A 24,023-nucleotide genomic window follows, 5' to 3' on the forward strand; every position below is an offset into this window, starting at 1 on the left:
TTGTATGTGTGTGTGTGTGTGTGTGCGTGCGTGTTTGTGTTTGCATACTTTTTGTCGTAATGTGATAAGCCTGGCTGTGTACGAAACAGCCAGTGCGTTTGTGCATCGTGACGCCAGACTTTGGGTTGTAATAATTTCCATCATCTCTCCTTTATCTCTGACGAGACACTACTGTGTCTCAAGGCCCGGTCATTTAAATGGTATTAAACGTCCCTAGACTGCCTGTTTAAAGCTGCCGGATGTTTATAGCACAGTGGAAGGCCCACCTTGGCTGGAATTGCTGGGGCTCCAGATGTTAACCAGGTAGAACTGGCGTTTGATTCACCATTAATGACAGGAGAGACCGGCCAAGGAAGGATACGTGCGTGTGTGTGTGTGCGTATGTGTGTGTGTCTTTGTATGTGCATGCGTGTGTGTCTGTGTGTGTGAGCGAGAGGCAGGGTGGAGTTAAGGGCAGCAGAACCTGGTTGTTTATATCCATGTGTGTGCAGTATGCTTTTTTAATGAAGGGAGCAGACCAGCCCAGACCTTTTTGATTGGGAAATTCCCTTTGTTTGTTTGTGTTTGCTCACTGTTCTGGGTGAGAGAGGAGGACAGAGAGAGGGATAATGAATAAGTAAGATAGAGTGTGAAGAAGAGTGGAGAGAGAGAGAGAGAGAGAGAGAGAGAGAGAGAGAGAGAGAGGAAATGGAGGGAAATGGAGCTCTCTCCAAGGGAGAGAGCTAGAGAGGGTGGTCATGAACACCTTTGAGAATGAGGCAAGCGTACCGTTGCCTTGACAACAGGCCCCATGCAACACCTACATCATCCCATACAGCACCTCTTCTCCTCCGTATGGGACCAAGCATACAGTAGGTCAGTTAAAGTTCAGACTTCACAGTCTGGCTGATTTCCTCTGCCCCGGCTTTGCGCACGATACAGTCTAATGACTCGGTGCTCTGTAATCAACAAGGACAGGGATTGGCTCGTTCATCAGAGGGCGGGAAGAGAGGGGTAAGGTGTGTATGTGAGAGGAGCTGTTATTTAGCATTGGGTGTTTGTGTCGGATCTGGTGTGTGTGTGTGTGTGTGTGTGTGTGTGTGTGTGTGTGTCTGTCTGTTTTTCGGGGGGGAGGAACCCTCCGGCTCACTTATAGTAGCATACCGACTGTACCACTAGAAGTTTGCTAAGTTAGGGGTTTTAGATGTGTTCATTTGTGTCCATGTATGCCAGTGTGGAGGTGTGTCTCTGTATGTATGCCCATCCCTTTGAATGTCTCTGCACAATTCTCTGTTTATTTGCCAGTGCGTATGTCAGTGCGTGTGTGTGCTTGCTTGTGTGTCTGTCCTGAATCTACGGCCGGTATCAGTTCCAGCAGTGCGTGGCTCCTGCTGACATAACAACACATGATATATGGAGGCTGTTCACCGCGGCAGCGCTGCATTTTGTTTGTTTTCCGGTCTCCTCTGAGGACATGATATTTATTCTTATTGTGTGGCCTCTCGTGTTTCACAGACACCACACCACAGTTGGTTAAGTCATGTCAGGAAACCAGTGGCATTGTGTGTGTGGTTGTGTTACTCATAGTCACACTGAGCGGAAGGATGGGCGTACGTTCTTCTTAAAGAGATGGAGATTCACAATACAGGAGACAAGAAAAGAAAGGAGATGGACAATGTTTAATTAAAAAAGAGGTAGGGCCGTAGGGAGAGAGAGAGAGAGAGAGAGACAGAGAGAGAGAGAGAGAGAGAGAGAGAGAGAGAGAGAGACAGAGACAGAGACAGAGGCAGTGAATGAAAGATAGAAGATAGTGAGACACAGAGCGACATAAAGACAAATAAAGAGAGGGAGGGACAGAGCGGCCCTTTTTCACCTGGCATTAACATTAGGTGCTTGGCCCAGGGGATATGAATGGGATATCTTATGCACACCCAGGTGTTAATGCCCCAAAGACATATTAGTGATGAGGTCTGTTAAACCATATCATATCGCATGCTGACCGCATCAAACACATTTCCACTTCCCATTAGGAATGCAGAGCGATCTATTTACATTGGAGGGGCTGGACATCGATACGTCTTCCTATTTTGACGTTATTTTTGCGTTATATCAGCGTACATTTACAAAAATGCATTAATTATGTCTCAAATCATAGTACAACTATGTATTTCTAAATGTACATTTCATTCGATGAATGAAATGTACATCTGTAAAACTTCCAGGCAACAACAATAACAATAGCTGCGCAACGCCTCCTCCGATGACCGACGGTCAGCAAATCGTTAAAAAGTAGTTAAAACCAAGAGGTAGTTTCATCCCTGGTGATCGGCCATGGCATCAGTCACTCCGTAGAGCGGTGTGTGTGGGGGGTTTGTACGGAGCGCAGGGGGCACATGGGGGGCTAATCCCACGGCCCTTCATCATCAGGAACGTTGAAATCAAAGAAGCGATTACACCAGGGCCCTGCTGTCATCAGAGGTTCAAACTGTTTCAAACTGTTTCATTCCGGCAGCCAAACCCGCAAGAGTCACTTATTATAATCCAGAGAGAGCAATATCTGATATCCATCTGGACACTAGAGACGCATTCCTCTGCCAGGTGTAAATTCAATGTGTTGAATGCGTTTAGCTGATATCTGATTGATATCCGATTGCCCCCATACCTGGCATGTTAACGCCGTGTGCTTTAAAGGGGTTGGATACAGTGGGACAAAACAAAACAACAGAGATAGAGACAGAGAGAAAGAGGAAGACAAACCAATAGAAAGAGAGATACATAGAGACACAGAAAGAAAGACTGAAACAGTTATAATAGCGAGAAAGGGAGACACCCAGAGAATATATAGAGAGACACATAGAGAAAGAGAGAGCGACAGAGACACGACAGTAAGACACAGAGACACATAAAGAGAACACAGAGAGACCGAGAGAGAAAGACAGGAGCCAGACGGGTGAGGGTGAGGTCCAATCTCAGGAGATCTGACTCAAGGTTTCCCAACAGCACAACTGAGCAGAACTTTCCCTCCCAAAACCCAGAGGAACCATCTCTCCAACACAAGGTTGCAGAGAGAACATTTAGAGACACAGAAACTTGAGCAAATCAGCCCCTATTGATAGCTACAAAACTATTGTTCTTGGATATAGCACAAAGCACAGCAAAGCAGAAGCTCCTTATCTTCCACTATGGTGGACTTGTGGTACAATGTCCAAAAACATGAATCTGTTAATATTGTTATTGCAGTCTGGGACTTTGGTATGAGAGTACAGCTGTTATGCAAGACACTGTTTCCTCATGTAAAGCCCTACATGGATTAAGGTGCTGCGAAAGAAAAGTAAAACAACAACGCAATTAGTGTGAATCATTAGCGATGGCCGTGGCTCCCCACCGCCTCCCCGCCCGGTCCCTCCACCGCGGGCCTGTTTTGGCATCCCTTCCGCAGACGTGATTACTCCATCATGCGAGCGGCTGGGGCGTTCCTGTTTGTGTTCCCTACCGTTTCTATGCGCGTGGATCCAGCGAGCAGCGGGCCCGACACACGGTCCAAGTCGATAATGAAATCAAAGCCCCAGAATGCGATGGTGTGAGTCCTGCTCTGGGCACAAGCATGTTGTGACTTTTGGCCTACGCAGGACAGTTTAAAAGGTGTTCATTGGGAGACTTGAAAAGCCCTTTGATTAACTGTGCCTAATGATGTCAAGTCTGCTATTTACTATTTAGTCATAGCAGACAGGGTAATCCGTGTGGTGAATGATCATGTTTGTTTATTTTGGATACACATCATGTGAACCAACGGATTGAGGTTAGTCCTATTGCCCAAATGTGGACATTGGGGTTGGACCCAGGATCTTCTCGCTGGGAGTCAAACCCTCTAACTACAGGAGCATCCTAGGATTAGAGAGGATAAATCAGAACGAGCTCCTGAATACAAAAACAAAAAACAACAAAAGCTCGCCCTGAATTATTCAAAATCATGGCGTCATACATAAAACTACACTATTCATTTGTCCAGTTAAGCACATTGGCCGTCCAGAAGAGATCTATCCAGTTCTATCGCTACATCTGCAGACATCCTGCCTCTTCTCTAATCACAATATTACATTAATGTACACAGTTTAAACTTTATTATCACCCTGATTCAATCTGAGACTCTTCAAACACAGCAGGGTTTATAGTTTGGTTTGGTCCTGTGTTCTGCTGATTGGATAAAAGATTTGCAATGGTGAAGTTCTGTTGTGAGCATGAGTTCAAACCGGTGACTGTTCAGACATAAATATATATACAGTATATACTGCATATTTTCATGTATATGTATTCAGACAGGCAGCTAGAGGCTTGAGAACATAGCGAGACAAGATGGCAGCCATCCAAGGGGAAATCTATCCCAAGACCCCACCCTTCACCACCCTTCCCTTGACTTTTTTTGTTCATTGTTTAATACATTATAAGGGCTTTCGGTTTATTTAGGATCTGGACAGTGGGTTGAAAGATTGAGTGAAATGAAGCATATGACCTCAAGTCAGAACTACAAGGCAAAGGGGTGACCGCACTAGCGCGTTTAGACACCAAACCCTATAGTACCCCAGACCTAAATAAGCTACAGTGCTACGGATAGCTCAGGAACCATTTCCCCTTTAATGTTGACCCTCACGTCACCTGTCTTCCGCTATGCTATCGCGGGAAGGAAGTTTCATGTTTTCGCTGGAATTCAATCTCATCCAGACAGTGTTTGAAATGGATATCAGCAAAAAAAAGGGCTTCACGCAATTCTCTCACCCACCATTTTAAGAGGCGACGGAAAATAGCATTAAAATGGTAAACAGTGTGGTTATTTGCATTTGTTTGTCCTCAGTGTGTCGTTAAAATAAAACATGTTTATCTTGTTGTACGGTTGGCCTATAACCGGCCAAAACACGATGCCGGGCGAAAGGTTACAAGACTTCAGGTTACAAACGGGACGGCCTCCCCCCAAAAGTCAGTCATAATGAGGTGTTAAGGAGCCGGTTGTTTAATTAAACGTGTGTGTCACCAGAGAGCGTTTGGCAGCCTGATATACTGCTCTGGAAAACAATAAAAGTCAAAACGACCCCTGGCAGCCATTCATTTGAGCTCCTTGCTCTGCCACTGTAAGCAGAAAGCAGAAAACCTTTAGGTCATCCCCTTCTCTCTCTCTCTCTCTCTCTCTCTCGTGAAAGCTCCCTCGGTCAGCTCTATGAGATCATGAAATAGCATTGCTGGTGCTTCTCAATGACAACACAGCTTTCCAATTACATCCCGCGTGATAAACTGCCCCCGGTGGTGGAGTGAGGTATAGTCCTGGGGCAGGCCAGGGCCTGGCAGGCTAAGCGCTGGTGTGCCCAGTCATCCCTTACAGCTGCTGGTTCCCTCCGGGCCCTACGACTCATCGCGTTATAGAAAGTAATGAATTGCAGGGCAATGATGAAGATATTTCCACAGAATCACATTTCCACATTAAGAGAGCAAATCATCATTCTCTCCGCACCGACTCCCAATACCAGGAGGTAGCACACTTCAAACGAGAATTAAGGTCGTACGAAATTCAAACCCAGCAGAAAATATTTAAACTGCTTTTTCCATGGTGTTTTCATTTGTTTGATTTGTAATGGATATGGGTTTAATAGGATTTATAAGTATTTTTGCTTGGAGTGTGAAGCTAGAAAACGGGGGCTAGCAGACAGTTACTAGCTCGCCACAGACAAATAAATCTCAGGTCAGGAGCTTGACAGCTACACCCTACGCACCCTTTCACCAAAAAAAATGAATCAAAAATGAAACCACTGCTCCAGTGTGGACACAGGTGTTGGGACTTGAACGACAAATAGGCTATAAATAACCAGGATGAGATCTTCCCACCAAGTATTTTCGGTGTCTTCATCAAGCTGAAATGTTAAAAATGTCGATGAGTAGCTACTTGTGTGTAGTCCCAGCAGTAACAGCTTGATGAAACTAAACAGCATGACGTTTCATGCTCAAAATGGAATTCTTAGAGAAGGAATTCTTCCTTCTCTTAAATTATGATAGTGAATTTAATCTTGGAAACATGCTTGCTTAGAATTGTTAGTATGCAACATATCTTACATACTTTCCATTTTTTATAATTATTTTGTTATGGTTATGAATTGCCCCTTTGAATTGTAGAAAAGGAAATCTATAATATTTCCATCACTCCATGGAATGTGTGCTTTATAATCGGTTCATGTATATGTAAATAATAAAAACACGTACACAAAGTCTATGTATTTAATATATAAATGAACTGCCTCTTTACGCTTTGGGACATTGCTGCTCAAACATACGCACACACACACAGACAAACAGAGACACACACACCACCCCCACACACACACACACACACACAAACAATTAGTTACTTAGTTCATCACTTTATAAATAAAGTTCATTTAACGATTGAATGAGAATGAGCCCAGTTAAAACCTGTATGCACTTCTCCACATGCTAGGACGCTCCACTCTCTACGACTAAAAGCAGTAAGAGTTTGCAGTCGATTTCCAAGAGTCTCGCCATGTTTCCCCATCTGTTGTTTTCACTGGTTCAGCCATCACAACAGTCAGTAAATTATTAAGTTAATAATTAATTAGAAAATTAAACAGCTATTGCAGCGCAGAAAGAATGTCCCGTAACAACATGTTTTCCCTGTTCATTAATGTTATGGTTTTCCTTCATTCCTGAGCTCCCTGAGATGAAGGCCCCGGTACAGCCATTCCAACTGAAGCAATATGCCGTGTTTATCCTTTTGTCCAAACGTTCCCTCAATCAGAGAGGGAAACCACATGAACACGGGCTGAGCGCCGGCCAAGTGCTGATAGTGAGCGGAAGGCCATACACACAGGAGCGCGGACGGCAGGACCGATGAGGGGCCGCGACCCCTCCATCAAGCCGAGGGCCAACAAACAAACCGTTGGTCCCTTTAGGACGCGGCCGGCTTGGCCAGAAGTGAAGTAAACCGCGGGGGGTCACAATTAAAGGAATGCGATACGGGGAGGAATGTGTGGGTTGACTTGCCAGGACAAACATGAAAACAGGTTTTTTGATTTTGGGTTTTCTACATGGATGTGTGCAGGGCAGGGGAACTGCTTTGTCATCGTGGGAGAGCGGAGAACGGATAAATCTAGTTGAAATAAATCATTCATCAGTACAGACCAGACAGAGTTATCGGTGGCCTTTTTTTTTTTTCAGATATTTTTCTTATTCCGTCAGAAAGGAGTCTTTCTGTTGTTATAAACACACAGTCCGCGCAAGAGGGTTGTACTCAAAAACGTTGACACATTTCTAACTGAACACTCATGGGTTTTACAGCAACCCTGATTGAATGGCTTCTTTCATTTTTGTGGTGATATTCAACCTAATTAAAGCAAAGCAAAGCAGAGACTTGTGTTTTGGGGAAGTCGATTCCCAGCCGCAAGGTTCTAGTTTCAAACCCAAATGTCCACATGGTTACCTGTGGCGAGATGCATAACCATTCCTGCTCCTTAATGGTCCATATATCTGAGCTCGCTGTTAATCATTGCCGCTCAATTATTCAGTAGGTGGTCGTATTTGGAATCACTAAATAAACAATCATATTTTTAAACATTTGAAGATAAAAATTCAATCCTCACTATGAGAGGAGTATTGCATCTAGTATTTATTTGTGAATATTGCAAGCTACATTCCAAAATTAGCTCTTTGTGCTAACTATTCAACATACCATTGCTGTAACAGCAATAATAATACCCTATAATAATGTGATGGGAGAATTTCATGTACAACAGTGACATAGTACCAGAGCATGAACTTGCTGTTCCATTTCTTCACCATTTCCATACATTCTGCTTGAGCAGACACCAAGGGTATCCAAAATGATTAACAGTGGATTCAGATAACGCTCAGTATCTAGCATGTAGGCGTGAGGGCGTCTTTTGCTCAAGGATGCTGACCTCTAATACCTAACTTGCTGGACATAAAACCATACCAACTGTAGCATGGCTAGAAACGTATGTTTGGAGTGAGACTGGCAGGCAGCAGAGCTGGCAGCCCGCCAATGGTTTCACCTTTCCCTGGTGTTTTTACAGCCGTACAGCGAAACATAGAGCTAACCCAGCACACACTCAGTCTTCCAACTAACCGGGGCGAGGGGATCAAGGCAGGGAAGATGGAAGCATGCAAGGTCATTGAAATCACAGGTGACAGTTGCCACTTTCCAGGATTTTACCGCATTACGGATATTAGGGGATGGGCGCTGTTCCCTTTCTGTTTCATCAGAGTCAGGACCGACCATGGATTTATTTAAATATATATTTATTCTGACACCGGATTGGATTTTAGCACTCATTTAAAGCATGGCGTTGACACACACAAACTAGCTGTGGGCAAACAATTTTTTCATGCCAAGGTTAAATGTGGGCTCAACGCTACCTTATCTGTATAAAGACTGAGATTTACAACTGTGAGTTTGGAAACCATCCCGATTTGCGTCATTAAAAGGTGCTGGATTCCTTTGTTGCAAGCTCACTTGGCCTAGACATATTTCTAGGGCCACATTTGAGGCATAACTCTCAGTTTATTGCAAAAGGTTCCCAGAAGCTCATTAGCCATAGCCAGGAGCCTTACAAGGCTAATAGGGCTCTGATCGTTGTCAAGCTTGCTCTTGTAATGTATGCTTTTACTGATTGATTGAAATTTGGATCTTGTTGTTTCTTTGCAGATCTATGTCATGTTGAGATCAATGTTGAACTAACAAACCAAAAAAGACAGAACAATATCTTTCAATATTTATTTTCAGTAAATAAAGTCTACACCTACCTTGTCACTTAAATACATGTAGTTTACATGTTCAATACAGGCTTACAGTGCTACTTAAGTAATTACAATTAGGTATCACAACACATCACTGGGAATTGGCTGCGGTCGAAGTAGTCCAATAAACGATCCCAGGTATGTGCGAGTTACTGCACTCCAAACAGGTTTGTAAAACGACGCTACCATTATGCAGTACTCCAAACCATCGGTCTCCATTAGTTATGCTACCAGTGTACCCAATTTCCTCTGCATAGACTTTTTCCAATTTCATCATGTTAACATAACCCAAGTCATTGTAATGTAATGTAAACAACAGGCCCAACATACGTTGAGCTGGATGAATGAAAGATGGCTGCCAGTTAAAGGTAGCCGTGGCACTCCACGCTTTAGCCCAGCCTGGCTGCCCTGTGCTGCTGGCATTTCCGGACTATTGAGGACAGAGGGGGAGCGGGCAACGTTGCCAAAAAAACACCATTTCTATAATAGCTGCCAGATGACGGGTGTGTATGTATAGGTGTGTGTGTGTATGTGTGTGTGTGTGTGTGTGTGTGTGTGTGTGTGTGTGTGTGTGTGTGTGTGTGTTTTAAGGAGGCTTTCAGCACTGTGGACCCTATACTGTAAACGCCTTACTGCAGTTGTTCCTGTTCATTAAAACACGCACACACACACACACATAAACACACGCACACACAAATACAACCCTGACTAATGCCTCTATTGGAAGCTAAATGATCTACAGTGAGAGATGGTCTTGGGCGGCGATCCCACCCAGAGGTCTTTTATTTTTAGACGGGGGCGATCTTGGAGATGCGCGGGTTCAGCCAATCAAAACACACCCGGGGACAGCGTGCTCTTGTTGACCGATTCCTCTGAGGAACCCACGATCCCACTCTTAGATTAGAATGCACACGGAAACACACACGTGTGCACACTCACATAGATACACACACACACACACACACACACACAAACATACACAAACACACACACACATACGCACGTACAGTGCACGTGCAGTCTCATGGCAATTAATAAAGATCATGATTGCCAACATAATTGTATTGACTATTGAGTCATTTACACTGATTTCTTTTTAAAGATAAGGGTTCAGCATCCCTTCAGGCAGACTGCATGCGAACATGGGGATGGAACCCAGAACCTTACGGCTGGGAGTCAAACAGAAAGATAATGATAAGACTCTTACCTTCACTTCACATTTCTTGTGGCATGATATCCGGCACACTAGAGAAGAAGAAATAAATAAACAAGAAGATAACATTTCAATTGAGAAGATTTACATTTTAAATTGGTGATTTATTGCACAGAGAAAACCACATCTATCGACACTAAACTCCAACATCGTCATTCTTCGAACATCTCAGCATCAAAAAGCAAATTAAATAAATACGTTTGTTTGGTGTTAAAAGTCAAACCGTGTGAGATCCAAGCAGGTTGATGGCGGCCAGACCTTAAGATTTATAAGCCAGCTGCTTGGCGAGGGATTCAATTCTTATTGCATTATTCAGTGGGAGCGTTACATGTGGAGAAGAGTTTTGCAAAGCAAACATTCATTTATTTTTTGCTTCATCATGTTCCACCTTCACAGCAGAATCATAACTACACATCCCAATGCCAGAATTCTTTAATCTATTGCTGTCAGGCTTAGCGCTCTAGCAGAATGACAGCGAAGTCAGATACTCGTCAGATTCAGACCTCTTTCTCAAGGACACCTACATGTCGGCTGGGGATATTGGGGACCTACTACGATATCCTAGGTACTACGACCTAAACCGATAATCGAATATAGACCAATGTTGGAAGCCTGTCCCCGACGTATATACACCAGACCTGCATCGCACCATCAAGTTTCAAGCACCAAATAAATGCATGCAAACGTTTCAAAGTTGTAATCTAAACACGCGTGAAATTGCCCTGAAATCCATAGGATCTGAGGTTTTCCATCCCAAAAAATGGAGCATGGCCGGGAGGTTTTGAGAAGTAACCATATGTGCCGGACATAGGAACTAAACTGCAACCTAACCTGTTCAGCCAATAGACCAGTGGGTGGAATCTGCGCTGAAGGGCAGGCCCCGTCATGTTGCTTTTGGCTCCACTTCACACAGAGATGGACGAGCCAGCAGAGTATGATAGTAAGATATGATCAAGGAGAAAGCCTCTGTATAGCTCCCCCGATCTCAGGTAAAATAAAAACCAATTCAATTCCCATAAAGACTCTGGATCAACATGTGTTTTGGTTTGGGGGGCAGTAGCAAGGAGATTGTGTGTGTGTGTGTGTGTGTGTGTGTGTGTGTGTGTGTGTGTGTGTGTGTGTGTGTGTGTGCGTGTGTGAGCATTTGTGTGTGTGTGTGTGATTGTGTGTGTGTGTGTGTGTTTGTGTGTGAGCATTTGTGTGTGTTTTTGTGTTTGGTTGTATGTGTGTGTGTGTGGGGGGGGGGAGGGGATGGGGGGGAAGATAAAGGTAGGTTCATGGGACCCGCCGACAAACCAGTGTGTCAAATTGAAGTTCAACGTTAAGGGTCCTTGAAGTTGACCCTCTCAGTCCGTCACCACAGACCCTCCCACACCCGCCCCGCTGGGCCAACAAATAGGGGTCACCGGCCCAGAGAACCTGAGCTTGGAGGCTCATAAATCAGCTGGCTAACCCCCTCGAAGGCCTGCGGGGGGTCGTGGGGTGAAGAACCGGAGTGAGGGGGCTGACAAGGATTTCCAAATAGAGTGGAAGGCCGTGGGCCTTAACTGGAAGTACGGTCAGCCCCATTTGTAAAGTGATTCACTCCGCCAATGTGCCACATGTCTCCGATCAGTCGTTAGGGAGATTATTAGAAGCTGGACAATTGCCTGTGCATACATTTTAGCGGGGGGAAAGATTGCGGCAGTGTTGTGTTAGCGCTGAACAAGGTTTGTCGCGGTGCAACGCGAACACGCACACGACTGTTTGATCCATCCATCACAAGACGATTGTGTGTTGTTGTTGTTGTGTGTGTGTGTGTGTGCGTGAGGGAATGTGTGTGGGTGTGTGTATGTGTTGGCTGTTGCTCGCTCCGCCTCTGATTCCCGGCTCCTCGAAAGAACACATTTGTTGCTGTATTCCCTGAAAAACTAGAGCAAGACTAATAATGCTTACATTCATATCACCGTCTTACCACTAAATGTAACGTTCACACACACCGCGGTGTGAAAAACTCGTAAACGGTCCGAAAAACGTTCCCAGCGTGTTTTTGTAAGCAGCGCCGATTTCCATTTAGCATAGCAACAATAAATAGCCGGTGAAAAACAACAACCTACTTAACAAATAAACAAACGGCTCCGCTGGATTTAAGTTGTGGAGCGGAGAAAGTGACAGCTCTCTGCTCTTTAAATACAGAGGGAGCGGGGGTAATTGCTCTGTGCTACATTTAGTTTCTATTTCCAAACCCAGGGGACTATATTCACCCTGGAGGGGGTCACATTTGAGCGCCAGCCTGACTCCTTAATGAAAGGCCTTGGACTGCGGGTGGCAGCGTGAAATCCTGCTGGCCCCGCAACAGCGACGGGCGGGCTCCGGTTCCCAGGGCCCCGTCCAACTCCCCCGGTCCCCGCCGACGCCGCCGTTGGGAAACACCGGGCGGGACGCCGCAAAGAGTTGCATCAGAGGCAAGACGGTCGACCCCCCCCCCCCAACCATGTTATAGAGATATGATGTCGGCCAGATGTCAATCTCCAGAGTAAAGAGTGGGTTGTTTAGAAAAGATTTGTCATGTATTTATCGCTTAGAATTTTCTGCATACTCCAGCATAATATGCTTGCAGGTTGTTCTGCATGCGGGTACATTGACATTTGTATTTACATTAAGCAGACACTTTTAATGAAGCGTCTGCAAGCTGGGTTGAGGACAGTCGAAGCACGAGCTCCTAACATGTGGGAAAGTCCCCCCCCCCCCCCCCCCCCCTCCCTGCCCCCCTCCCCGTAAACAAGGCTTCTTGGAGCAGAAGGGGAGAGAGGAGGATAGACTTCCATATTGGGTGTGAAAGCACCAGGCGAACAGAGCCAGGCCCCAGCTTTACCTTGTTAGGAAGGGAGGGATGTGTCATGTAAACACCCCAGACATGAGATCTAATGGAGTGGGAGGCAGAGCAGGAGAGGCGAGGAGGAGAGAAGTGTGGCCAACCAGGGAGAAGAGGGGAGAAAAGAAGGGAGAGGAGGAGACAAGAGAGACCAGGGGAGAAGGGGAGAGAGTAGAAAACAGAGGGGAGAGGAGAAGGGGGATAGGGGATGGGCATGGTGGTGAGAGGACAGGAGTGGAGAGGAGAGGGAAGAGAATTGGGGGAAGTGGAGATAAGGGAAACAGAGGAGATGAATATAGAAGAGATGAGAGAAGAGCAGAGGCTTCATCAATGCATGTAAAAAGTGAATGAAGGGACGGAATTATATTTGGGAGATGACCGCTATGAGGAAGATGATGATTAATACGGTCCACACCAATAATAACTCACATGATTTCAGCCGTTTACAAGAGAAAAGGAAGGGTTACGAAGACATATGGAACGAAAAAAACGATGACGAATTAGGCAGTGTTTGTGTGTGTGTGTGTGTGTGTGTGTGTGTGTGTGTGTGTGTGTGTGTGTGTGTGTGTGTGTGTGTGTGTGTGTGCGTGCGTGCGTGTGTGTGTGTGTGAATGTTCCCAGTGAGCAGGGCAGGGTCGCCCGGTAACACACAACACAATAAAAGGGCAGGGCCTCCTCCATTTCCTCCTTCTAAACCATCATGAAAAATCACATTTTACGGCAAAACATACCCAATGAGGTTATTCTGGGATATTCTGACTGCGTTCCCAGTCATGACTCAATACAACAGGGAGAAGGTTTGTATTCCTTCATCAACTGTAAAATAAAAACTAGATAAAGCTAAACCTTCATCTTCTTTCCTAAATCGATCTTATTGGAACTCTGTATCCGTATCCAACTGTCGTTTTTGTTGCTTAACCACGACTACAACGTTTCCGTTTTTAGCCCAACTTTAATTCCCGCCGCAGCATCTACATCTTACAGCAGGAGTCTGGACAGCATGAGGTTTCTGTGGTGGAAGCCACACCTTTTAAGTGATGACTGCACAAGGCCCTGTTGCCATGGGAGAGTCCAGTAAAAACGGCTTGGCAAAGGAACAGGTCAATATCCTGAGCGGGAGGAAGGAATCATGAGAGCTGGCTGGCTATGCTGTCACGTTTCAGAACCTTTGTTCTTGTTCTCTTTCTCTCTCTCTCCCTCTCTCTCTCTCTCTCTCCCTCTCTCCCTCTCTCGCTCTTTCTCTCTCTCTCTCTCTCTCTCTCTCTCTCTCCCTCTCTCGCTCTCTCTCTCTCTCTCTCTCTCTCGCTCCCTCTTCCTCCCCATCTTTACATATCTCCCTCGCTCCCCCTCCCTCTTTCTCTCCCCCTCCCCTCTCTTTCTTATTTCTTGTGTTTGTTTTCCTTTGTGTGAAGGCTTCTGTTGTGGCCATTTGTTTTTGTATGCAGCCTCAATTAAAGGTTGTTTTGGTCAGAACAGCTGTTTCCCGTTGGCTCGTATACTGGAGCCACGCTCGTTATCCATTACTTTTGCCAAACAAAGAGATGTGATGATGTGAGAGATGATGAAGGTAATGAGAGAAATGGAAATTATTTATAAACAACCTGTTTCATAATATGTGTTATGCAAAACAGAACGGGCCCAGCACTCAGAGGAGTCATATGAACAGAGTAGTTTGTGCGAAAGGGTTTTAGGGTATAAAAAGGTTGCTCCTGCCTCCTAGTGGTGAAGGAGCAGTTTTGGTTCAATTTATTAATTTGAATTAATTTATATATATATACATTGATAATTAAAGTTTCGAGGTCCATCAATTTGAATTCTTAAAATCTGATTAACATCCAAATTTATTCTGGAAATATTCTGAATTATTCATTGATCCACACTTTACCTTTACAATGCCTTTGTTTTTTTCGCCTTAACTTTTTGCTTTGTTTTTTGTATATGTACTTCGTTTTTAGGGCCCCGAACCTTGTAATTTTAGAAAGATCAGTTACATTATACCACATCTTCGTAGAAAGTACGTTTGTACATGTATTGTGGCAGAACGGCCAATAGATGGCACTGTTTGCGGTGCTTAGGCTGAATGAAGGTTGTTATCATTTACTCTTCTCTGCTCAGCGCAAGCTAGTGTTTCAATTTGTTGCTATTTGACTAAAACCAAAGCAAACTGTTTCTGCATTCCGTTGATGCATACATATTTACCCACACACACACAAATGATAGAAACACAGTGCAACACACAAACACATGCAACAATGAATCTGACAAAATAGCCAAGACTCAACAATGCTGTGTGTGTGTGTGTGTGTGTGTGTGTGTGTGTGTGTGTGTGTGCGTGCGTGCCTGCGTGTGTGTGTGTGTGTGTGTGTGTGTTGGCCCATCAAATCAATTAGCTAAGAGAGAGTCCAGAGTTGGTAGGATGTGGTTGCATGGTCAAGTTAGTGTTTAACGATAAAGATGGAGAAAGACTCCGTGGGGATCCAAAGGCTTTCTCATAGGACTGGGACCACTTATTACCTTATTACATTAATGACTTCTCCAGGGGACAGAGGGGGAGAGCAAGAGGGAGGAAGGGAGGCAGGAAGGGAGGCAGGAAGGGAGGGAAGCAGGGAGGGAGAGAGGGAGAGAGAGAGAGCGCGAGAGCGAGAGAGAGAAAGAGAAAGACAGAGAAATTGGTCATGAAGATTTTGAGTGTGTGTGCGTGTGTGGGTACGTGGCTGCATGTGTGAATATGGATTGTGCATGTGCTGTGTGGATGTGGATCTGTGCGTGAAGTGTGTACTTCCATGTGTAAGTGCATGCATGTGTGTCTGTGTACTTCTGTGTGTAAGTACATGCTTGTGTACGTGTTTTGCACATGTAAGTCATAACCGTATTGAAGAGAGCCCGTTTATAAATAAGGTGAACAAAATAGCCAACCATAGAGACTTACACGGGACGCACACACACACACACAAACACACACTTTATACAAGCAAACAGACAGACACAAAATCAATACACTGACATTGAAACACTAATGTAGCTAATTATGGTTTGTGTGTGTGTGCTTGTGTGTGTGTGTGTGTGTGTGTGTGTGTGTGTGTGTGTGTGTGTTAGTGTGTAAGTGTGTATGCGTGCGTTCAGGTGTGTTTCTGAAATGTAACTCTCATTTGGATTAACCGCATACCAGTTGTATGATCTCACCAGTAAGAGTTACGATAACCTTAGACACACACACAGACACACACACAGACACACACACACACACACACACACACACACACACACCTAGACAGTGCTTACCAGCCAGTCACAGGTCCCAGGTGACCCTGTCTTCAACAGAACAAGGTCCCAGTGTTTCCTTCAGAGTGTGCGCGCCACAGCAGAATGGAGTCAGGATTGCTTTTACATCTGTACTATGATGAAGGAAACGCTGCATGGAAAATCCTTCTTCAAACTATTTGATTTAAATTGAAAGGTCCCTGAAGGTGAAGTTTATTGATTTAACATATTGGTTGGGTCTACTCTACATAATCCTTGGTGGGAGGGTCTCGGCAAATGGCGCTGCCGTTCATGTGTTTTTTAAAAACACGTTTAATTGAAAATTGCATAAATAGTATAATAGCAGTGAAAATACACATCAGTCCACCAACCGACGATGTAGAAAACCTCTAAAAAAAACTCTAATTACACAGATTAATTGGAAAATTGTGTGTGTAAAATTATTTACACACAATATACGTAACCATTCTATTCCACTTCCCCAATGGGAGCCTCAATGTGTTCAATCGTAAACTGTTCCTTTAAAATGAAAAGGACTGCATGAGAATACATGTTATGTAAATGTTTAATATATCCATTCATTTACTTTAAACCTCTAATTTAACTGAAAATTTGTTGGTTTTAATAGTTATGATTAGCATTGGCACAATATTTACAGTGTAAAGCAACACATAAAATAAATAAGTAGCTAAAGTTTACTATATGCATCTGCCTGATTCTGCATACAAACACGCTAAAAACACATAACAGAAATGTATCCTACTGGAAAAAACACCTGCGTCACCAGGCTATTTCCATGGCAGCAAAACACCCTGTCTCCCAGCAACAACCAAGGGAAGAGGAAACGCGGCCGTGTCATTATTTGGACCACGTGTCTGTGTTTGTAAACACAGACATGGCTGCCAAATAAGGCTTGTCAATTGGTTGTAGTTTTGTGTGTGGTTTTATGTGTGTGGTTTTATGTGTGTGTGTGTGTGTGTGTGTGTGTGTGTGTGTGTGTGTGTGTGTGTTTGCGTGTGTGTGTGGGTGTGTGTTTGTGTGTATGTGTGCTTTTGCCAAAGGGCAAGTCTGCCACTCTTAAATGTGTCTGCCTCAAAACAATACGACACTACAGGCAGACATGCTGTAACATAGAGACAGATAATGCAGGCATATCACTAGAAAGCCAGCTATTCTGTATCAGCGTGACATTAGACGGACATAATGCATCAGAGAAGACAGACAGACAGGCAAGCGTGTCATTAGACAGACATACTGTACCAGAAAGACAGACAGGCAGGTATGTCATGTCATTAGACAGACATACTGCATCAGAGAGACAGACAGGCAGGCATGTCATTAGAGAAATATACTGCATCAGAGAGACAGACAGGCAGGCATGTCATGTTATTAGACATACTGTATCAGAGAGACAGACAGGCAGGCGTGTCACTAAACAGCCATACTATATCAGAGAGACAGGCAGGCGTGTCATTAGACAGACATACTGTATCAGAGAGACAGACAGGCAAGCGTATCATTACAGATATAGTATATCAGAGAGACAGACAGGCAGGCATGTCATCAGACAGACATACTGTATCAGGGAGACAGACAGGCAGTCCTGCAATCAGACAGACATAATGTATCAGAGTGACAGACAGGCAGGTATGTCATGTCATTAGACAGGCATACTGTATCAGAGAGACAGACAGGCAGGCATGTCATTGGAGAAATATACTGTATCAGAGAGACAGACAGGAAGGCATGTCATGTTATAGACACACTGTATCAGAGAGACAGACAGGCAGGCGTGTCATTAAACAGCCATACTATATCAGAGAGACAGGCAGACGTGTCATCAGAAAGACATACTGTATCAGAGAGACAGACAGGCAGGCGTGTCCTGAGACAGAGATATTGTATAAGAGAGACAGACAGGCAGCCAGGCATAACAGACAGAGGGAGGGCGGACAGGGGGACAGGCGGAAACGAAGGTGGACAAGGAGACAGACGGACAGAGTTTAATGACTCCAGTAAACTTCAGTTAAGGACATGTTTTCCCCGAGACCACCTGCTGCCCTTGTAAATCTTTTTTTAACTTTCACACACAAACACACGCACACACGCACACACACACACACACACATACACACACACACACACGTGCAGACAGAGTCAGCAGGAAACAAAACAATGCCCGGGTGTAGCTGGAAAATGGACGGTTCTATGTATGGCCTGACATGAAGTTAACCCGTGAACCCTATCTTCAGACCTGGTGGACTGTAGCTTTCCCTTTCATTTCCACTCTGCTTTTCAAGTCTGACTTCCTCTAACGAGGGCTACTCTTTATACTCTCTGGCTTTCACCAAATGATTTGTTTTTTGCCTATTTGGGGGGAACCATTTTAGTAGTATTACTGAATAGTATTCAGTATTATGTGATATTTATTTCCATTGTATATCTATTAGAAAAATGTAAAAGCTCTGGGGGGCTATACAATTAAAAGCATGCTAACTTGAATGTTTAATGGTAGCATGCTTCCCATTACAACATAACAAAGAAAGAACAACAATTTGCATTGTTTTCCTATTGCTATTCAAATTAAAAAAAACATTTTTAATGTTCTTGATGAGCATCCCCTATTCCAAGCCCCCCTGTGAGAGTCAGGCTGTTGTGGGGGACATACTGTGTTTTCATATGCAGCCCAAATCTCCTGGTGTTCACAGTCTATCCTGTACCTGACGGACAGGAAGTGGAACACTTTCACCCCAGCAACCGGTCGGGGAGAGCCAATGGCTCAAGTGGACCCATCTGCCTCAAACTTTTGCACAAATTCCACATAATTAAAACAAGCCAGGTCTGGGGCCTGCCGTTTGCCCTGTGTTTGTTTTTACCTGCAGCCAGCCAAAGATGGGTGGTGTTTGTTGACTTGGTAATGTTTCATCCAAAATAAAGTAAACGGGCTTCATTGTCGATCCTGTCGATGTAACAATATGAATAAATAGATATGACCAAAATAATATAGCTCACACTCACAACGGGTTAAAAGCAAGGCCGGAAGCATAAAGGATCAGGCACTTGACGTTGTTGACCAACCTCAAGGTACTTGCATTCTTCCACTTCAGAACCCTACACCTACACTCAAAGAGACACCTGTTTTCCAAACGCCTCAAAGTTGCTTAGCCCAATGTAAAGAAAGAGGGTTGACTCATCCGTGTAACCGAGCAGAGAGCCATCCAAGATCAATGAGGCAAAGTGTCTTTTTAGCAAACACCACTAGGGAAATGGAAACCCTTTTAACCCTTAGCCCTTTTGGATATAATTTTAACCTGTTCTGTCACGTGATTGGCTGTACCCCGACAGAGAGATGACCCCAGGTGACCCCAGGTGATCTCTGATCTAGGGCCGCAGACGACCGGTGTGTCAGCAATGCTTTTGTATTCCCTGAGTTGTTTGGTTTTTCGCTTGCTAACCTTCTCCAAAGGGCTTTTGGAGGTTTGACGTTAAGGCACTTTTGAGTGGCTGCTGGAGCCAGACAAACACTGTATTTAATGCATTCTAATTAGCTTGCCGACACTTAATCTCTCCAAATCAACAGCAGTTTCTTCTGTCATGAGGGGACCACTATCACCTATCAGATATCAGTTTAAAATGCAGCTTCTCTTAGGTCTGTCCAGGGAAATGGAAGCCTGGCAGAATAGTCTAGCGGCAATGGTGTACGGCACCCCGTTGAAAGGTTCTGTATTTGACCCTTAATGTTCACAACCTACCTGCAGGCCTCATTGAGCTAGATGCCCTCTCCCCTACCTGCTCCTTAACCAAGTATTTCTAAACTCAATTCTACGTGAAGCGTAGCTTCTAAATGGCTAATTGATAGGCTAATTTGCTAGACAGGTGTAAAAGCAAGTGATTCCAGGTCTATCCAGTGAAAGGGAAGGCTGCGGGTAAGTGTAGTTCCTGTGTAGTGGTTAACTCCCAGACAAAAGGAAATGGGTATGAGTCCACAAAATGCCTGTGTGCCTTGTATCTGAATTCATTTGTAAATTGCTTTGGATTAGCAGTGGATTAGTCAATAGTAGTAAAGAGAGGATGTCATTTGGGGGAAATAATCTTTCCCAGGTGTGTGCGGGGAAGGGAAGGGTGGGGCAGAGAGGTATTGCGATGGCCGGGTATAGGTGTGGGGGTGGTACACCCAACTGACCTCTGCAGATGAGTCCGTCGTGGAGGATGGTTTGCTGACAGACGCCGCAGGGTCGGGTCTTCTTGAAACTCTTCACCCTGAAGGTGTGGGAGTGGACCGCCTCCAGCTCCTCTGGCTGCAGGGACACAAAGGACAAGGACAAGGTCAACAAACGCCAACAAAGAGGTGAAGCGAGAGAGGTCGGGTGACACCTGGCTGGGCGGGGCCGCACCAGAGCCAGGTGTGGGGTTGGGAGGGAGGGTGGGAGTAGAACGCCAAGGTGCTTCTTTTCTTGTTCAATTCACTCCCACTGTTTTTGGAAGCGCTGAACAATTTGACAACATTGATTGTATATTTTGGTCTAATTTTGTCTCATCCTTTGTAAGTCACTTTTGATAATACTGTAGTGCTAGATGACTTGATGTACCCACGTGTAGTGGAATCAAAATTTTCACACACAATTTCACACAATGTTTTTGTTATATATTAGTCAGTCCCTCCGGAAAAACGCGATTATGCGATCGCATAATTCAACACATAATCAGCCAAAGTCTGCATATTCATGCGGGGGCCTAATTTTTTCAAATATTCCGCACTTTCACCGCATAAATTGCCGATTTCCGCGCAAAATATGCGGCTTGCAGGATTTCATAATCCCCGCATTTTCGTTGCAACAAAGTCACATATATCTTAGCAGAAAATTGAAAAATGTTGCGTTTACGTCACACAAGAGCAGCCATTTCCCCCTGTTGCCATGGGAATGTTATGAAGTGACGTAATTACGCGACGTGAACGTCATCGAAAAGCTGCGTTTTTCGCAAATTCCAGCAATTTCATGGCATAAATTTGCATAAATATGCCGCATATTTCATCGCATTTTTTAAGAAAACGTGCCGCATAATCAAGGACTTTTGGCCGCAACAATCACAAAAGAACGCCGCATTTTTCTGGAGGGACTGATTAGTAAGTAACATGTGGGATGTTACAATAAACACATTTAAAGAAGACGATTGTGGGTGATGGAGGTATTCTTAGACTCGTGGCCATTTTAAATAGTAAATCTGTGCTTCAAAGGTATTTTAGATGTATACGTACAAATGGTTTATTAACTATTGCAAAGAACACTGGGAATAAAATGTACCTAGAAAAAGCCTAAAGTAGTACATTTCCGTTACTCTTCTGTGTTATTTTCTTTCTCTGCCTTTTGCTCTCTCACTCTCTTTACTTTTCCAGCTGGGTAATAGTAGGATTTAGAGACAAATCCCAGCTAAAAGCATTCTTAATCCATCCCATAATTACAGTCACACATAAAGAAAAACTCCCAGGCACACTGTTTTACTTCACCTCAAACCAGCACCCATAAGCCTCAGTTGGCTGCACTCAAACCAGCCGACACAACAAACAGATGTTTTTCGCAGAATCTGATGGTGTCTGCTTGCCGTGAGACCATCCCGGCCAACCCGGTCTGCGATTTTATAAAATAATCAAAGCAATCGATACAGGCTGGATAATACTGTTAAAAGATTAACTAGAAATCTTTCTCAGAAGAGAACATGTTTTCGTTTTACTCTCAACTAGATTCGGAAAAAGTGAAGGGAGCAGTGTGTCACTCTGATAGGCCGAGGTTTTTTGAACAACATAAGACTGCGACCGTATTTGGAAATCAATTGCTGCCCAGCCAAGGTCTGACTGGTGTTTGTTGATGTTTGTTGCTGTTGGTGAGGGCAGTGTGCGACCACCTTAACCCTCTACAAACTATCCTCAAACCAACCTGCTACACAGATATTTTCCCAGATCACACAAACACAACCGCTCCCCTGTGGAGTCTCATCATTAGAACCAGCTCTGTCTCTACAGGTTCCCTGTTTAAAAGACGGCCCAGGGGGAATCATGACTCATCTCCCTTGTTGTGTTTTCTGAGGTGGGTCTGGGGTTGTTAAACCTCGGTGTTCTGCCTCGTTGCATCATGGGATGTCATCATACCCATTAGCTTTCTGAAGGCGACGAGGCCGGCTGAGCTCGCGTTTAGCTCCTCATGGAATGGAATGGTTGTGGTTTTTAAAAGGGAAGTGAAACCAAAATGTTATTTTTTTGTGTCTAACCATTTTAATAAGTCTTTTATGGTCGTCAATTTAGTAATCAATGCCATGTTGTGACTGTAACAAAAGTTAGACTGTCATATATAGAAAACAGAAGTAAAACCGTATGTTGTTGCCAGTGTCTGCCAACCTGTTTGTTTAACGTTTCACTCTGCTCCAAAATACGCAAATGCGGCTTTTCTTTTTGTGATGTCAAAGTGCATATTCAGAGCCACTCCTACGTCACGGCCAAGTGAAACCGTGTAAAAGTTGTGTGTGAAATGTAAGTGCTCTGTCTGGGCAGCAGCATATTTTGATGTCCACGTCCGTTTAAGCTTCTCAGACACACATGGTATAACACCACGGTGAGTGGCATACTTCATATACATCATTGCTTGTAATAGCACTCTTGCACAACGACAATCCAAGAAAGTATCACAAAGTTGGAGTGTGTCGTAGCCATGGGGATAAGCCCCCCTACTTTGTGGAACTCCAAGAGCAAAACACATTTTTTCTTATACTCTCATAGTGTTCGATTTCAGGGGGTTCACCTACACTTTAAGTGTTCAGAGTTGTCCCGTTTACACAAATTTACACATTTACACAGGTAAAACCAAATAAATCCTGTGTGTGTGTGAGCCTTTGGTGTGTTTGTGTGTTTGTGTCTGCAGAGCACATGTTCCATGCAGGGATTCAACCTAAAGAAACTTTAATTGGATGTGATTTCAACGCAGGAAGTGGCAGAGTGGTCTCTGGCCAGTGGGCCCCTCTTAGACCAATATGTGTGTCCGTGTGTGGGTACGTGAATTTGTAACTGTGTGTGTGTGGGTATTTGCATGTGTGAGTGAGTTGCATGTGTGTGTGTGTGTGTGTGTGTGTGTGTGTGTGTGTGTGTGTGAATGTGTGAATGTGTGCATGGCATAAGAGAGTACATGGGCATGTGTTTTGGGGTATTTGTGCATGTGTGTGTGTGCCCCTATGCCTTGTATGTGAGGAATGAGGGTTCCCGGGCAGCACTTCATACTTACTCCTCTAACCTCTAATGGTCTGTTCTCTTTCTTCTGGTGGATCTCTGAAGCCAGCGTGTTGGAAACAGTACTTAATTAACCCAACCGTCACAGGCTCCCTCTGAATCACGGGCATGAACACACACCATCCTCTCACATTTACCCTCTCATTGGCAGCCTCTCCCCTTTTCTTTATGTCCTTCTCCACTGTATCTCATACTCTTTTTTCATTATTCAATCCCTCGCTTTTCAGGGGAACACTTCATCTGGGTTCAGTTTCTCTCACTCCATTATTCCTCTCTGCATAGTTTTTCTCCTGCCTCCCGCTCCCTTTCACAGTCTGTTCTCTATTCCTTTTGAGACTTGTATTGTACAGCCCTTTAATAACTGACCGCACATATGTGCACAATCACACACATACACACGCACACACACACACACACACACACTTACAAAATTAACCCAGACCCGACACACACACACATACAAAATTAACTCACAGACACACAAAGCCACACAGCCACACGCACAGACAAGACTATAGAAGTCTGTACCATAAAAGAAGAAAGCCTAAATCCCTTTTACATTTAACAGTGCATACCTGCTGGGTTAGACACTTGGATGGAAGGTGCAAATGAAAATACATCTGCTGCTT

The 24,023-nt window shown here is 44.4% G+C and overlaps 1 protein-coding gene across 9 annotated transcripts in view; it reads right to left on the reverse strand.

Annotated features, from left to right (window-relative positions):
* Positions 1-24,023, reverse strand: part of tns1b (tensin 1b) — a 166,306-nt gene that overhangs the window by 98,510 nt on the left and 43,773 nt on the right. For all 9 annotated transcript variants that reach the window (XM_079733023.1, XM_079733017.1, XM_079733020.1 and 6 more), the window contains exons 2-3: positions 20,305-20,419; positions 10,001-10,038 (exon numbers count right to left, since the gene is read on the reverse strand). In XM_079733023.1, the coding sequence (XP_079589149.1) occupies positions 10,001-10,038; positions 20,305-20,419 (153 nt within the window). The remainder of the gene's footprint in view (positions 1-10,000; positions 10,039-20,304; positions 20,420-24,023) is intronic.

This window comes from Pollachius pollachius (assembly GCF_949987615.1).
Source record: "Pollachius pollachius genome assembly, chromosome: 3".
Lineage (NCBI taxonomy): Eukaryota > Metazoa > Chordata > Actinopteri > Gadiformes > Gadidae > Pollachius > Pollachius pollachius.